Source organism: Parasteatoda tepidariorum, chromosome 6 (genome assembly GCF_043381705.1).
Source record: "Parasteatoda tepidariorum isolate YZ-2023 chromosome 6, CAS_Ptep_4.0, whole genome shotgun sequence".
NCBI lineage: Eukaryota > Metazoa > Arthropoda > Arachnida > Araneae > Theridiidae > Parasteatoda > Parasteatoda tepidariorum.
In genome coordinates, this window is record NC_092209.1 from 45148734 (window position 1) to 45167443 (window position 18710).

An 18710-nucleotide genomic window follows, 5' to 3' on the forward strand; every position below is an offset into this window, starting at 1 on the left:
ACAGTATCTATATTTAAACTACATAGGATTGATGCAGTATTATTAATAATTAAATATATTTAATGTACCTATATTAGTATTAAAACTGCATCGATTACCAAATACCAAATGTGCCTATTACCAGCTTTAATTAAGTATCATTAAGGTCAATAATAGTGTGATGATTTTTAACTTTTCTCCTAAGCAAATTAACCCAATAATTTTACTTTCTAGTAAATAGCTTTTAGTTTTATTTCATTTAGTACCTATTACCAATCAGCTTCATTGTCATCAATTACACCATGGCGATTTTTTCATGTTTCTTCTAAACAAAGCGATTCGGTATAGAATTTATTTTTCAAATTTATTCATTTTTTATAAATTATTTCAAAACAAGAGACTAATACCTTTAGGAACGAACGAATATAATTAAACACTTAGAAAAAATATTCCTACAATGTTATAGCAATAGAACTTCAAAAATAATTAAACAAATGAGCATAAAGAGATAATTACTAACACAAAATAATGAAAATTTATTTTCACTTATTAATGAAAATTTGGTAATGCAATTTATAAAATTAAACAAAGCAACAATTATAACCAGTAAATGTAAGTGATGCTGAATCTTATAGATCATCTAGAAAATTATCCTTATTGAATCTAACGCTTTGTAATTTTTCTGGCTGTAACGATAAAATCTTGAATCTAAATGGAAATTAGAAGAAGAAAAAAAGTATTAAAATGTGAAATAATTGATCGATTCATAAAATATTCGAATGAACTTATAAAAATTTAAACTTACTATCGAAATTAAAAGAAAATCAGAAAAATTATTAAAATGCTCGATATTACATTCAACATACTATAATTTGTTATCGAAAATTAATAAAAATAAATATGAGAATGGATTACAATGAATAACAATAAATAAATGGAATACTATTGTGAACATGCATTAATTATATCTTTTTATGGAAGCTGAAAAGAAATTAAATAAGAAGAATTATTAAAATGTATAGTATCGGAAATTCTGTAATTAATTACTTAGAATTAAAGGAAAAATATGAATAAGTTACAATTAATGTTATTTAAATGATAACAAGTTGACATAATTAATTACAATTAAAAAATTAATGAACAATATCTGTTAAAGAGGTTTCTTTGTTGCTATCTGGAGGTAGCAGTAGTTAAACAACGATACTTTTTTCCTCCTTAAATAAGAATATGTAACTGCATAGCTGTCAATTCTTCCAAAAGATATTATTTTACATAAAAAATGATAACAAAACTTATGCTCTTATATTTTATTCTTGCATTCATGAATTTAATATGTAATCATTTTAAACACCACATTATTTGAATAAACGAAATATAGCTAAAACTCATACCATGGTAAATTTAAGCTCTGGCTGAAATATAAAAATATTTTTGTGAAAATCATTACTGGAATCTTTATGTGAGCCAAAGTTTTCAGAGAGATAGCTGTACTGTTTGTTCGTATGCAAAATTTTCTATTAAAAATAAAGGCTAACATATTATCAACTGTTTATTTGTCATATAATAACACAAGAGCCAAGGGTATCTGTCAAAGTTTTTAAAATCCAATTATTTCACAAAATATAGGGATACTCAACGCTAATTTTTCCAATAATCATTACTTTAAATAGTTAAGAATAATTTTAAAGCCATGAAGAAAAATTGTCAATCACTCCACGTATCAGAAATTTGTTATTTCGTTACTTTCGGTAAATTTTGATGCTTTTAACATTCAAGGAATGTTACCCGTATGTTTGACACAGGGACTCAATTATTATCATTTATAATAAAATATTCCACTAAATTGTTAACATAATAAAATTTCATTACAAAATTAAAGTTTATAAATTTTGAAGTTATTGTTAAACACATTTACCTCTTCAAGTTGTTTTATACTATTCTTACACAAACATGGAGTTTCTTTATACTGGTTGATTTTATGATGTATTTCATTGATCCATCTGTAAAAATGTAAAAAGTTAAACTGCTTTTAAGTCAAAAACTTACGCTCTTTAAAAAATAATATTTTAAAAATTAAAGAGATTGATCATGAATCTAAGTTAATGCCTGGTTTTGACTAATGTTAAGATAAAGGTACGTAATGTTAAGGTACAAGAATCATTAGATCAAAATTAAAAATCTATAAAATATGTATCAGTTAAATATGAGTAAATCTATAAAATATATAGTGAAGGTAGTCTAATCTATACTAATTAGATTAATAATAGGGGAAAGTGGGGTAAGACAGGGTAATGTTGTAGTAGTAGTAGTTCATCTACGTCGCACTAGAGCTGCACATTGAGCTACTGGCGACGATCTGGGAAACATCCCTGAGGATGATTCGAAGACATGCCATCACAAGTTTGATCCTCTGCAGAGGGGATGGCACCCCTGCTTCGGTAGCCCGACGACCTGCACGCGAAGTCGAACACTTTAAGGTAGAACAGTTTAACGAGGACCAGGATAGTGATGTAAAACCGGTTTCTCGATTGTGTGTAAATTAGTTCTGTTTTCTAGCGAACAAGCTCTTAATTATCCTTTTTTTTTTCAGGAATGACGTTTAACACGTTCACGCCGGGTGTTGCACCTGAAAGCGGGACGGAAAAGAGAAAATACTGGCAGAAGAACTATTTCAATATTAGATAATATTCGGGAGGAGCTAATATATTCTCAACAATAACAATTCACTTTAAGGAAATTTTTCACTGCGAAGAAACAATTCAATATAAAAATTGCATCCGTTAGAAACAATTGGTAGTTACGGATTTTTATTATTCCCGGAGAAAAACTAAAAAATGAAATTTATTTGTTACTCCGGTGCGCCGCCCGATGAGACAACCTAGCGTGACCCACCGGTGGGTCACCCCGGCGTGAACGTGTTAAGCAAAAAAAAAAAAAAAAAAAAAAAAAAAAAAAAAAAAAAAAAAAAAAAAAAGAAATGGAAAAATAAACAAAATTAGACACAAACGATATTTCCATATTAGATACAAAAACGTACTTTCTCAAATTAAACAAACCTCTTCTTCGATGGATTCAGATTTCTGATGACCCCCAAAATATAGGGGTAGTCGCAATCTGGAATATATGGTCCCAATAGTTTGGTAAGGAGAGCGGTCCAAAAATTAGACCAATTGATATAAATTTTACTTTTTACATATTTCACCATATCTTCAATTTTTTGCACACAATTATAAAATTCTTGTAATCCAAAGATATTTACACGCACATAATAACTTTGAGTAAAAGAATAGTATTATTTTTATTGTTTATTTAATAACAGTCGAAAAACTTTTGAATTATAAGATAAGCAATTCTTTGCATCATTTCCAAGAATGTAATTTTACATGACAACAAATTTATGCTAATGGAATAGAATATTTTGAAATCTTTCAGCTTAGCAATTTTCAACTTGATTTATAACTCGTCTAGAAATTTAAATGATTATGAAATGATTGTGGTGATAAAATGGTTGTGAAGGTTGGTACGCTGCATCGAGCCAGGGTGGAATCCTTCTAGTTGATAATAAATTGTTTAGAATATGACTTTAAAATACGTACCGCCTTAAGAATTCCCAGTTTTCATGTTCTTTTACTCGTGTGTAATGAATCTCATCCAGATGATCATATAAATTGCAAAGTTTAGTTTTAACGTTCTCGGTTTCCTTCATCAAGTCTTGATATTGCTTTTCTTGCTTCATTATGAAGTATCTGTGATGCTGCGTGAACATAATATAGATCATGCATTGTATTGTGTTATATATATTGTAAGAATTAATTTAAAAAATTAAAACTAAACTGCTTCATTTTATTTACTTTTTGAAAAAATCATCGTCTAAAACAGTGGTGCGCAAACTTTTTGCGACTGCGGCCCCTTTTGTAGAGAGAAAATTTTTGGCGACCCCTAGAGATAAATGTTCACAAATACGATGTATATTTCGCGCATTTCTTTCGTTTCATCTAATAAAAACATCATCATATTTGACTCATATTAATTTTATTTATAATTTTAAGAAAATACTTTTTGTATAACACAAAAATCAGTAAATTGCTCTTTAATGAGATGTATGTGGCTGCAAGTTCCTAATTATCTCATCGATGCTTGGATGTATGTTGCTAATTGCAATTCGCATATCATCTTCAGGGTTTAAACGCGAGCGGTATTTAGTTTTTATTGAAACTAGTTTGCTAAATCCAGTTTCACATAAATACGTTGATGCAAATTGTATTAACACTCTGATGGCATTCTTGCATAAAACGGGATATTGTTTTTCCACGGATAGCCAAAATTTTTGGCAAGGCTGAGTCTTAAATTGATTTCGAAGAGTATAATCACTAATTAGATCTATCAATTGCTCTTTCTCACTAATTTGAAGCGTTGAACTGCATATGTCAAAGGAAAATGGATCACGAATCCAACCAAGATCGTTTTCAGGAAAATCCTCGAATCTTCTCGAAAAATTTTTCTTTAACTTTTCAATGTGATTGGAAATGATGTTTTTAAATGTAAATATATCTATATTATTTTCCTTGATAAAATCGTTAAAGCAAGGGAACATGTTGGTGTTGTTTTTATTCAGTTCAGTTTGCCAGAGACTAAACTTATTCTTAAAAGCTTGAATTTTACTGGCTGTAGTTATGATAGTTGAATTCTCACTCTGCAAGCTCAAATTTAAGTCGTTAAGTTTTTCGAAAATATCAACTAAATAGCTCAGCTTCCCTAGCCAAACTTCATTGATATAATAACTTGCCAATCTATGTTTCTTTTCGATTAAAAACATGTACACTTCATTTCTTAAATCAAATATCCGTCGTAGTATTTTCCCACGTGAAAGCCATCTGACTTCGGTGTGTAACAGTAATCTCTCATACGTTGAGCCCATCTCATTGCAAAGTATTGAAAAGAGACGGCTGTTGTGGCTGTTGCATTTAATGTAGTTAATTGAACTAACAGCGTCTTGTAATACGTTGTGCAACTCTTCATCCATATCTTTTGCAACAAGAGCTTGCCGATGAATCATACAGTGATTAAATACCATATGAGGCGCCACCTTCTGAATTAAGCCTCTGAGCCCTTTATTCGAACCTGTTAATGCTGCAGCACCATCAGTACAAACCGCAACACAGTTTGCCCAGGTAAGGGACTTTTGTTTCAAAATATTCATTTATTATTTCGAATATTTTTTCTCCAGTTATTTTTCTCCAAACTTTTGCAACATAAAAACGTTTCTGTTATATCTTCATTAAAAATAAACCTAACGTAAGTAATTAGTTGTGACATTTTAGTAATATCGGGAATCTCGTCCAGTTGTAAAGCAAATACAGATGAATTTTGTATGCGTCTTATGATTTCTGACTCGATATTTCGTGGCATTTCGGAAATCCACCGAGACACGGTATCTCTTGATAATGGTATTGTTTTTAGTTCATTTCCATATTTATCGAAATTCATAATTGATGTCATCGTGGTTGCTGCAGGAAGGATATGGGATTCTCCAATTGTATAGGGTTTCATTGTTTTTCCTATTAGATAAGAAACTTCTAAAGAAGCTCGTAATGCTTTCTGAGGTATTGTTGTAAATTTCTTTAAATGTGCACTTTGAATTTTCAGCTCGTCTTTGAAAAAAATCGGCATGTTTATTTTGAGGTTCTTTTATGTTTAGTTTCCAGGTGCCTTTTTAATTTAGCGGATTTCATGCTCTCATTTGATAATTTTTCGTTGCAAATGACACATATCGGGAGTTCTTCATCATCAACAACACAAAAAAATGTAAAACCATACTTAATAAATTCCTCATTGTATTTTCTTATTTTTTTAGATTGTATTTTCTTACTTTTTTTCTTATTTTTTTGTACCTGGTGTACGTATTACACATTTATCCATTATGAGGATAGGGGTTAAATTATTTAGACTAAAACAAATAATATATAAAATTTTATAATTTTTTTTCGAGAAGTTTAATAAAATTAACAGAGAACTTTCTCTAATGATAGTACATACCTGATAACAAAGAGTAGCAAAGCCCGATAAAAATATAAAAAATCAAAATTACACAACGTCACATGATAAAACTCGAGGATAAACTAAAACAATTGCAGGCCAACTGCTACATGCTACAACTTCATGCGAACACTTCACGTCTTCACTCTGACTATCAGATACACCGCGTACCTCGCCATCTGATTGGCTGATCACGGAAGCGAATTTTTGCCTTTTCCCTGCGGTTACGCTTTTCAGTAAAAGTGGCGAATTACCGCGAAGAGGGCGCTATCTACCGGAGAGAAAAACTTGCGTCTTTACACTTTACATACATTACGGTCAAAGAAAGAGTGGACTGCATGACATTGCAATTAAACAGTGAGTGACGGCGCTTCACTCTTTATATGTACACTGCATGGTATGCAGCATGCAGGGATAATGCATTTCATAAAAATTTGGCGACCCCAAAAAAACTTCTGGCGACCCCTAGTTTGCGCACCACTGGTCTAAAACATCCAAATGTTGATTCAACGCTTTATAAGGCCTGATACTAATTGGTTGAATGCGGAAATGTTAAGGCGAAATCGTTTTAAAAGGTGTGGTTCGTCCAAATTAAGGAGTTTAACGATAATTTTCAATCAAGAACATTACAGTTAATTTATTTTAAAATACACTTTTGTGTTACATGATGTGATAAAAAAAAACATCATTTTGAAGAGTATCAGTTTGGTTTTCTTCAGTTTTTAAAGTTAATGTTCAAAAAAATTTAATTTTATGCAAATATTACAAATAAAAAGAACTACTAAGTTAACTGATAAAAGGAAGAAAAAAAAGAATTATTTAAAAGAATTCAGATAATATAACAAAGAATTATCATTATTTAAAATAATTTAATTTAATGCAAATATACCACTAAGTTGACTGATTAATAGAACTACGTCTAAAACACGTTTACATAAAAATGATCATAATTGCCGTCAACATATCTAAATACTTGGGCATGTAGCCCTTCATAATAAACTTCTTATAATATTTCAGTTAGCTTCATTCTTTATTTGAAAAATAGCTTCTATTAGAAAAAAAAAATTATATGCTCATTTATACTTTGAGTTCTTTATGTGTTGTCAAGTTGCTGTCAATACCTTCATCACGTGCTGTAACACTATTAAGCTGTTTTCGGATAAATATCTGAAAATAAAAAGATCATATATTAGAGGAACGGATTAAGATTCCTATCACTAATATTAATGTGATTCCTGATTTTCACTTGGAAAAAAGAACATTTAAATTTACTATTAAGTTTGTTCATTTGCTATGATAATTTATTGTATACTTTTGTTATATTATTTTAGTGGAAAAATGTGAAAACGATTTTTGAAATACAAAAGAAAATTCGAAATCGTTTGCTGGAATTCATCATGATTCTCCAAAAGAACTTTTTGTAATATTATTACTGTTATTCTAATAAAATGAAATATAATTAGTTTTAGGTTAGCAAAATATTTATCAGTTTAAAAACTTTCAAAAAAGGTCTAAAATAAAAATAAAATTAATTTTAAAAACAGAATTTAGTTTTGAATCGTGTCAATTACTATCAACAAACGCAAATAAAGTTTATGCTAAATAAAATAATTAAAGAGGTAAACAAGAATAACCAATACAAGGGTAAGCACACAAATTTTTATATTTTTAATAAAATGCTTAGTTCTTTTTAACAATGCCGAGCTTTCAATGCTATTTATGTTTTAAAATTCTGCTTGGCGTTAAACAGTGAATTAAATTAAAAATATTTTAACCTCAATTATTTCATCAAATATAATTTGAGTAAAAAACTTAGTAGTTGAGAAAAGTATAATTACTTCATTAAAGGACTGAACAAGGAGATAATGCCGTACTAAGCTTCTAATGTTTTCAAACTGTAAAACAATCATAGTATTAGTAATATAACAAATTGAGCTTTCTTATATTATATATTAACAGCAGGAAAATACTAGGAACAACTAATTCAGATTAATGTTTAAACTCTTGAAGCAAACAGTCTACTTGCGAAAATGCATCCTTGATTTTCATGACAATTCTAAATCACGTGTCGCTGGTCGTTCGCTAGATCTAGCAAAAATTGAAGAATTTAAAATAGGAAGTCCTCTATCATCCGCCATATACCGCTGACCTACCCCCTTCAAATGTTCAACTGTTTTAGTTTACACAAAAAAATTTAAACGCCGAAAAAAAAAATTTCTATACCATTGATAAATATTTTTAGAGAATTACCCACTATTCCTCTAAGGATGGAATTCAAAAACATGTTAAACATTGTGAAACAGAAAAAGAAAATGGTGGCGAGTACATTAGTATAATTACTGAAGATTATTTTTTATGATACGAATTAGTTTCTAATGAAGCACGAAGTTTTGCAATATTACAATAAAATACCAAGCATTTAAAAAACATTTATTTTTAAATAATCAGCAATTTTACGATTTACACAATTTTTGAGTTAAAATTTTTTTAACGCTCTTTATATTTATTTCTACTTTTAAGCATTCATTTTAAAATATTCAAATTACAATGTAACTTAGACATTTTGAAAAAAATACATAATTAATACATCCATCTTTGAGGTTGGTAATGATTTTGTAGTTCAGAACTACAAAACAAATTGCTTCAAACTAAAATAAATATAAAATTATATAAATAAAATAGTTTAACGGTAATCAAATGCATTTCCTTATAGGCGATGTTTGTTCTATAGATGGTATTTTTTATTTAAAGAAGGGAGTATTGTTGTTAATAAAATTATGAATTAGGTAAATACATTGATATTAATTAACCCCCGGTATGCATATAAATATTTTTATATTTTATAACTAAATCATAGTTAACAGAAAAATCAACATTAGTAGTAGGAAACAGAGGATCAAATATAGTTCGTCAACCATACTTAGTTCTACAAGATTGATAAAAATTATCCTATTAAATTAAGACAATTGGTTTTAAGGTATCAGACTAGCTTCGGGACAAAATTCTTGATAAATAAGTATTTTCCACAACATTATTACAATTTATATTATATGTTAATTTAAATAAACATATTTAATAGAGAAAAAGTAAAAGCACAAGAAATTTTTTGTTTAAAGAAAATTTTTTAGATAATTTTAATGAAAATAACTCATTAACGGAAATCACTCTACACAAAAAACTATTGTACATACAGCTGTCAAACTTTCTGAGCAGTTTCGTATAACCCTCTGAAGTGTTATGAACCTCAACTTAAATGATATCATGAAATTAATAAAATTTATGGAGTGTTAAGCATATTTTTCCATTTTTTCCCCTCATTTTCTTCACATTATCTACTGCAAAATATCTCATAAAACAAAAAATAATACAGATATCTGAATTCTGGAGGTCTGTTATATAACCACCAATACCAGAAACAATCTCTGAAAGTTTGAAGACAAATTTATAATAATTGGTTGAGTTATCTTGTTTTCCGCATACAAAAAAAAGTAAAATTTTCATTTTGAGAAAAACATAATTAAAGTTCATAATTACATTTTTTTTAAAAACTATTAATGTTTGTCAGTTGGAAATTATTATATTTTATAGGGGGCACATTCCTTCACACATTTTCTTAGTTTCATTTTCATATTTAATGCCTGGAGTTTTTTGTAGTGATATTTTAGCGTAGTCAGTGAATACCATCAAAAGTCTACTACTTATAAAGCATTCAACACACGAACAATTTTTTATTAAACAACAATCTTACAGTATTTTTTTACTTTAATATATATGTCTAAATATAGTTTTTATTAATAATTAGAAGTAAAAATATTTTTATAGTAATTAATTAAGGATAATACAACAGCGAAATATCTAAGAGAAATAAGCACACAAATAGAAAATGGAACCGAAACTATCGGTTTCATTTTTGTAATTTTTGGTAAGTTTGACAGCTGTCGTCTGTTACTAAAATAGCTATAACTAAAGTTCTATTTGATGTGCATTCAAAAACAAAACAGTTTTGAAAACTAGAAAAATTGGGCATTATTATCAAACAATAAAATGAAATAGTGACTTTTTGTCAAAATCCTCGTTTTTAAGGTAGTCGGATACCTTAATTTTTTGCAAAGAAAAAAGCGTATAAATGAACGCATTCTCGAAATAGCCTGCTTTGAACCAAAGGGTTATGGAAGTTAAAGATTAACAACTTCATGATCAAGGATTGGTAGCAATGAGGTTGATATCACGCGCCAGCCGCCTTTACTTCCCAGAAAAGCAGGTACCCATTAATCTAAAACAGGATGAATTTCTAACCACTACCGGGGATAGATCTCATATGAGAGCTCAACGACTTAACCATTCGGTAATAAATGCACTATGATGAAGTAACTTATTTAACTTATTCTATCAATTCGAAATTAATAGCATTTTTTCAAATAAATTAACGCATATCAACGTTTTTTATGCCCCAAAATCTAGAAGCTCAGGATTTCGATCAACTTTTAAGCCCGTGAAATCTTTTATCTCCAGCACTGTCCAGTGTTCACATCTTTTTCCTTAATTTATTTCAAAACGTATGGTAGATCTTTTAAGCATTATATTGTTAATAAAGTCTTCGCGATGTTGTTCTTATTAATTTAAAAACGCTAGCAAAATTTTGAATTTTTCCTTCCTTTTTTTCAAATTCTAACAACTTATAACTCCAGTAAATTTCCGTGCAATATTTTATTTTCTGAATATTCACAGTTTTTCTCTCCTTTTCTTTAACTGAATGATTCATTTCTAAATAACAATAGTAGAACTTCCAAGCCTTAATATATCTATAAAAATATGAGGAATATGAAATTGTTATCAATAATTTTAAAAAAAACTAGCAATATTTTTTACTTTAACTAATATCAAAAGCTTAACACATTTTCACGGACCATAAAAAACACTAAAAAAAGAAAAGAAAAAAAACATTACATTAAATTAAAAGCATAACAATGTAATAAACAAATGTTAATAAAGAATATTTACAACAATATTTATTTACGTAAAAGAACTTTTAATGTTAGCATTCTACTAGAAATTTTTTACAAGGGACACTAAAATTATCGGTTAAAAATGATCTAACTAAAATTAGATATTATATTTTTAAGTAAAAAAAAAATGCCAAGGGTATTTTTAGAACATTATATTAATTTTGTATTCAATTACATTAATGAAAACAATTAAAGGGAAAAACGTCAAAGCTTAGCCCAATCCTGTATTGTTTTTTTTTTTTTTTTTGTTTTTTTTTTTTAAAATTTCTTTGTTTACCCATCGTTAGTATAGTCTTATTTAGGGTACAAATTGTGCCTAGTTTTGTTTTTCCACATATCTGTCTTATATCAGATAATATTCTGTCCAAAAGCGATAAATTATTTCTCATAAATGCATCAAACATCAAATTCTACAATGTTATTTATTTGCTTTAACCATTTATTTAGTTTTAATAGGGTTAAATATTTTTATAAAATAGACCCATCTAATGTTACCTCGTTAGATTTGGCTAAACTGTCTAGTTTATCCCTCATAAGTGTGTATTTTTCAATACACTCATTAAAATCTTGCTTACGCTTTTCAGCTTCTTCCATTTGAATTTTCAACCTAAAATAAATAAGCAAAATGAAAAGAAGCATACTTGTTTATTCCTACGATAAAAGTATGTTTAATAACAACAACAATAATAATAATAATAATAATAATAATACATATATATATATATATATATATATATATATATATATAATGTCGCTTCAGGACTTTAGGACTACGAGTTAGGAAACCGAAATTACATTGCTCATCTACAATTATAAATCATACATTTTGAGCTCCTTCTGCACGTCCTCCCCTGAAAAAATATTTTAAGCTTTATACACTAAAAAAAATATTTTTAGAAAAGTTTTTTCTAATTTTTAGAGAAATCACTTCCTTAAATCCATTACTGAGTACATAATTGTTACAGTACGTAATGTTATTTCTGTAAAATTTAGAATTATTTATTTGAATATATGTCGTAATTATGAGTATTTTCATCATTTATCTATTTTGACCATGAAAATCTGAAACTTAGAAAAACTTTTATGCAGACGAGGCATTGAAATTTACTTTAACTTGTTATTTTCCACAAAAGTATAAAGCAGATTCTCCTAAACAATTTTCAATAAATAATATATTACGCATTCTTCTAATTAAATTATCTAAACTTAAAATAACGTACTATAATAACAAGCAAAAAATATTTTTTTACATCTTATAATTAAAAAGAAAATCCAATTTTAAAAAACAAAAAAAAATCTAACGAAATTAAATTTAAAAATAATTTTAACGCCATTAACAATTACATATAGTTTTAGAAGAAACAATATCATCAAAAATTTGCCTTTAGTGTTAAAACAATTCATTACAAATTAATTTCTCTTTCTTTTTCACTGGCAAATTCCTGTTCCTTTACATGCAGGCTTTTCAATTCTATAACAGCAATTTTCATTTCCTGAAATAAAGCAGAAGTTCAAATCAAAATTTATGTACCAGTAAACATTATTTATAATGATAACCGAATTAGCCTTTACTTCTACTTTTGTCGATTAACAATATATTATTTTTGTTCTTTCACAATCATTTGACTCTGCATGTATATTTATTTTTAATATGACTGAATTTTAAGTGCATTATGCACCCTAACAACCACTCTTAATAAAAATAAAAAAAATTAAATCCTCGTCGATAAGTGAGTCATTTAATCCTCTACGTTTTCTACTTTTAAATTTTGAACAAGTTAATACATTAATAAATTTTCTCACCGATTAGATCTTACTGTTAATTTACATATTAAACACCCGGAATTATTTCGCGCATTAGATTTTCACGAATTATTTCCTTCTTTTATTTAACAATCACGTTTACAATACTTTACTCACCTTACAATAATTCTAAATTTCATTTTTTTTCAATAATTTGTGTAACAGTGTGGAACCATAGAGTTGCAACCAACTCTATGTGTGGAACAAATTTTTTGTTGCATTTATACAAATACTTTATCTTGCCCAATTCGGGTGTGAGAATTTCAAATCAGAAATTAGTTTTGCACCTAAAGTTACAGATATTTTTTAAATGTCATTTTTAGTCTATATTTTATCAAAATGTACAAGTTTTAAAACCTCTTCTATCTTCTAATTCATAGAACAAAACAGTTTAAAAATGAATAAAAAAAATATATGCTGTATTTATTTATAAATATTCTCTGATAAATTGAATTGATCTTTTACAATATGTAAAAATTGTTACAAATATAGTAATTTTTACATTCAATATTTTTATTTAACACATTCAATATTTTTATTTAAAAAGTTATTATGGTAGCATGTATTATTTATTTAAAAATGTTAGATGAAAGTGCTTAAGACTATAACAGTACCTAGAAAAAGAAGGGGGGAAAATTACCTCTACATCGCCTTTAATTTGTTCCATAAAGGCAAGAAGGTTTCCCTTTTTGGCTTGAATTGATTTTTTCTCATTATTAAAATTCTTGATGGTCCGTGGGTACTCCTAAATAGATTATTTAAATGATTTTCATTAAACCAGCAAACATTGGAAAATTAAAATGGTAAAAGTTTTATGTATTTTGAAAAACAAATTTAGCCATTTTTTTATTATTAGGAAAATTATTATTAGAAGAATTCGTGAAATCAAATGAACTATGACTTAATATATAGATATTTTATATCATTTTTTTGTTTTGTTTTTTGTTTTCTTCGTACTTAAATAAAAAGAATTTTAAAGTAATGGATAAACTCCAGTTTAATACTTAAATAGGTATTCCGCTATGAATCAACCTTAAATTATGCTTTTTTTTTAATCATTGGAAAAACTGAAGCCGACGAATAAACAAACTAGGAAAAATTAATATTTACTTAAATAAAAATGTTATCACTCTATTAAGAAACTTTATCGAGGTTGATTTGAGCAAAACAAAGGTAAACTAAACAAAAAACCAGTTTGTTTACCACGTGATACTATAATAGAATAGTATAGTTATAGAATTCGCTTTAATTTTGTTAAGAATCATCTTTCAGATTCATTATGAACTATAGAGTTTTTAAGCTTCTCCCTTGTTTTGAGCAATCTCTTTAACGAACAATCAGATTTCGATAATACAATCTACCCTCTTTATTACGACCGCCATTACAACGACCCTTTCATTACAAGGATGGTGCATGAAGTCCCTTTTGCTATTCCATAGAAGCAATGTTATTTTAATTAGAACGTCCGAACTGAACTGTTCTTTCCAATATAGCGACCAAAATTTAGTTAGTTGATTTAGAAAAAGTTTCAAAGAAATTATTTAAACCATTATTTCCTTTGATGTTGCTATACAATAAATATAAAACACCTTGAATACCCTTTGAATGAAGGAAGAATGACATAAACCACTAAATTCTTATTCCTAGGTTGTCGTATTCTAAGGTCATTTTTAATCTGTAATCTTCTTTTCAAAGGATACGATAAATATATTAATCATAATTTTCTTGATTGTAAATTGTATTCTGTGTTTTTGTGACATGTCAGCCTTCTTACGTTGTTTAGTTTCGAATAAAACTTGTGGTCGTCGCAGTTTTTTTGCCGCATGGTTATTTACCGAAAATAGCAGCGCCAAACCAATTTATCGTTTTAGTTGCATTTTTCATCAATTAAATATTATTTCAAGGGGTATTCTTTAAAGTATTTATTTTTATAAAAAGAAAGGTTACCAATTTTAGTGTTAATTTCGAAATTCGTATTGTTAATTTCAAAATTTGTAAAATAGGTTCAGGTATTTTATAAATTGTAAAATATTGTTCATATTAAATTACTTCTTTTTAGCTGTGAGTTAATATTAACTATGTATTCACGATGTAACCACCTAACATTATAACGCTCGTATTCACCCGGATCACGAGTGTCGTTACATCGAGATTCGACTTAATTACTTTCTTTTTCTTATTGTTTAAATATTAAATTGTGATCCCTAACAACCATAGATTTTATCGTTTCATCTGAAAATACATATTAAAGGCGTTCTTTGCGAAACACCCTGCATAGTTAAACTCTCGTGTTTGTTCTTCAGATTGTATTATTGATATAATTAACTTATTTTCTCTGAAATTTTACTTAAGGAACCGTGGTGGCTCAGAGGATAGAGCGCTCGCGTTCCAATAAGGGGATCCGGGTTCGAATCCCAGCGTCGGCTGGTCGATACGAATTCCGCATCCAGCTCCCACCGACCACAGTGAGTGCTGATGTAAAATATAATCAATGGTCGAGGGATCATAGGTTAGAATCCCTTTGCCAAGGGGTAACCGTGGGAGGTTCTCGGGGTTTTCCTCACCATATAACGCAAATGTTGGTTAATTGCGTCAAAAAGTCCACCATGAAAGCAAATTCATCCCAAATACTTGATCCTGAAGTTCCCTTGTCCTTGTGTCTCGATTGGGTACAAAATTACAAGGCTATGGAGTTGATCATTGGTAGTTGTATACTCAAAATTGGGTCCGCTGTTCAAATAAGTAAAAAACTACTGAGAACAAATTTTGGTTTTTTTAAGAAAATTTATTTCTTTACTGTCTGTTTATTGTCGTTATATTTCTCTCCTTAGATTATTAAGGTGATAAAACTATATTCTCGAATTGCAAAACAAAAATTCAGTTTACATTTGCTATAAATATAGTAAAAACAAATGTTAGAGAAGACACTTGAAAGATATATACGTATGAGTAAGCGAAGGGAAGCTATGCTATGACAAGTTTATGAGAAGCCAAGCGAAGAGAAGTTTATGACAGTAACAGTCGCCAACGGCGGTTAGCTCGCTTACCTTTACGAACTCCTTGTTTTATAGTTCCCTTTTTGGCCTTGTTGCCTCCAGCTGCATCGCTCTGACTAAATTCGTTATTCTCCCTCACTGACTCATCCCTCTGCTTCTCCTCATTGATTAATCTCATATAATAAATTAAAAATCACGCGTGAGGAATATTGGATAGGGTATTGTAAGATCCAATATTGGAATTTTAAAAAATTTAAGAAAAGAAATTGCTTGTCGTTGAACAGCCGATCCAATTTCTGGGTGTGCGACTTCTAATGTCCAACTCCGTAGTATTGTAATTTTGAACCCAATCCAGAAGACAAGGGAACTCCTGGATCAAGTATTGGGAGAAATTTGCCTTCGAGGAGGACTTTTTGATGGAACTAGCCCACATTTGCGTTACATGGAGAGGAAGATCACGAGAACCTCACAAGGTTAGCCTGGTGGCAAAGGGACTCCAACCCTTGTTCCGTTTTCCATTGAGGATATATCACGTCAGCACTGTGGTCGGTGCAAGCCGGATGCGGATTCATATCAACCAGCCATTGGTGGGATTCGAACCCGGTTGGATATAAATAACCTCATTGGATGGTGAACGCTCTATCCCCTGAGCCATCACGGCTGCAGATCACCTTGTGGTATAGGCGATGGATGCGCAGTGTTGACCACATTGTCACCATCATGCTCCTAGTGGAGGGTGTGAGTCTGACCCACCATGGGCTGTTGCGGGAAAGCTTTATTTTAATTATATTTTCAAATTTAACACTCGTTTAATTTCGAAATATATTTACCAGTGATATATGCAGTAAACATTTTGATCAATTAACACAACCCTCCCTTAAATTTTAAACACACGGCATTGACCCGACTTACCTCGCTTAAAGTTTTTAAATAAGAATCATATTTTTCCGCAGTAGAGTGGCTATCAATCAAAATTATTGGCAGTGGAACATTTCTATAAGGAATAGAAGTACGTTAAATAGTCTAAATAGGAAATCTGAAGAAAGGTACATAAGTAAGAATAAATAAACTGAAGCACTTTATGCATGAACTTTAAGATTTCAGAAAAACAATAGTTAGTTGCACTGTTATTGCACAGTTTCTTAACATTAATTTTAAAAAAACAGACTTTATTTTTTCAAATAGCTTTTACAATGCTACATTTTTTCTCCTTTTAAATTTATCTACTTGCGCCGCTTACAACCATCTTCGGAGAAGGCAAAGCCCCCACAGGTGCCGTATTTGTCATACGCCGAAAATCTCACAGAAACACAATCGAGTTAAAAAAAATAATTCTTTACAATTTTTTCAGACACCGAATATGAATAAATAAAAAGTAATTGATGCCTTAATTTATTTAGAAATCAATTTCATTAACTATGCAGATGAGAAAAATAGTAAACAAGAATAAAAAATATGAAAGAAAGTGCAAATGAAAAATGTGCATCAATTAAAATTGTTAGGTAAAAAAAGTTCTAAGGAAATTCATCATGTTTGTAACGAGCCCTCATCCCCCTCATACCAGAAAACTATCCCCAGATGGCGCCACCGGCGCATCAGAAGTATTAACTTTTTATTTTTTAAAAAACTTAAAAACAGTAGAAGTAGATGTAATGTAAATAGAGACGCGCCATGCAGCGCTAATACCTAACTAAATGTTTTCATCACTTTATAATCATCATTTACCATTTCATGTAAATTCATCTTCATCTATTTGTAATTAAAACCAATAAAGGTTTATGAATCATCAAATTGGCGGTCTAAAGGTAAGTGGAACATTTTCCACAATTCATATTGAAAACAGGAATTCATTTTAGATTGAACATTTTCACTAGCGTTCCAATATAATATTTGAAAACATTACCACTAATATTAATTTAAAAAAATTATTCATAGGAACAGCGTCAAATATTAATCAAATACATAATTATTTAAAAACTCCTCTCAGATCGAAATATTAATCAGATTTAATTTTGTTTTAATCAAATTAGTTAAGCTAAGAATAATTTTGACATAATAAAACAAAAGGTTATATAACATATCTTGGAAAATGCCAGAAAATTGAAAAATACCATTATTATTACGTCTGTTTCACAGTCGTATAATAAAGTTTAAAAATAATACAGGATGTTTATAAAGTCCCAGACCCATTTTGATGTTTAATAACTCCTAAAATAATAAAGATAGATTAAAATTAATAACATAAATGGTTAGATAGACCCAAACAGTTTCATGACTCTTGTCAATGAACTTCCACGCGTGCCCCCTTCGTCGCACGGAGAATATCAAGTCGATCGTCAATTTCACGCCAGGTAGCGGCAAGCTTTCATGTTTCTGGCATTGTTAATCACCATAATGTGCGCATATGAAACCCCCATGAATACCGTGAGACACGAAGGGATTCCCCAAAGGTTAATGTGTGGTGTGGACTAGTGCACGACCGAGTCATTGGGCCTTTCTTTTTTACAGAAAATACGGTCTCATCGGTCGTATACATAGACATGTTGGAAAGCTTCGTATTTCCACAATTAGTAGAGCTTCAGCCACATGTCTTTTTGCAACAAGATGGTGCACCACCTCATTGGGGTAACATCGTTCGTAATTCTTTGAATGACCGTTTTCCAGGAACATGGATTGGGCGAGGTGGTTCCAATTCCTTGGCCACCCAGATAACCTGATATAACGCCGCTGGACTTTTTTCTTTGGGGATTTATAAAGGACAATGTTTACAGGAGGATCGTGTTGAACATCGATGACCTAAAAGCCAGAATTACAACCGCAATAGCCTCTGTGGACGCCGACATGCTTGCCGCTGCCTGGCGTGAAATTGACTATCAACTTGATTTCTCCG

General features: G+C 29.6%; 1 protein-coding gene across 1 annotated transcript; it reads right to left on the reverse strand.

Moving 5' to 3' along the window:
- Window positions 1–491: 491 nt before the first annotated feature.
- On the reverse strand, window positions 492–18362 carry LOC107442857 (uncharacterized). The gene is made up of 10 exons (XM_016056518.4): window positions 18244–18362; window positions 16733–16814; window positions 13465–13569; window positions 12429–12514; window positions 11517–11628; window positions 7854–7910; window positions 7099–7182; window positions 3576–3733; window positions 1895–1979; window positions 492–687 (listed from the first exon to the last, which is right to left on the reverse strand). The coding sequence occupies exons 1-10, from the start codon at window positions 18360–18362 to the stop codon at window positions 643–645; spliced, it is 933 nt and encodes a 310-aa protein (XP_015912004.3). The 3' UTR covers window positions 492–642.
- Window positions 18363–18710: the final 348 nt, after the last annotated feature.

Bases quoted from the DNA above. Each gene is read 5' to 3' on its own strand.
- LOC107442857 (XM_016056518.4), bottom strand. From the start codon at position 18,362: ATGTCTATGTATACGACCGATGAGACCGTATTTTCTGTAAAAAAGAAA. The intron at 12,515-13,464 runs GTAATTTTCCCC...GCTTTATTTCAG, and splicing joins AAATTAAAGGCGATGTAGAG to GAAATGAAAATTGCTGTTAT. The intron at 11,629-12,428 runs GTAATGAATTGT...TATTTATTTTAG, and splicing joins AAAGAAAGAGAAATTAATTT to GTTGAAAATTCAAATGGAAG.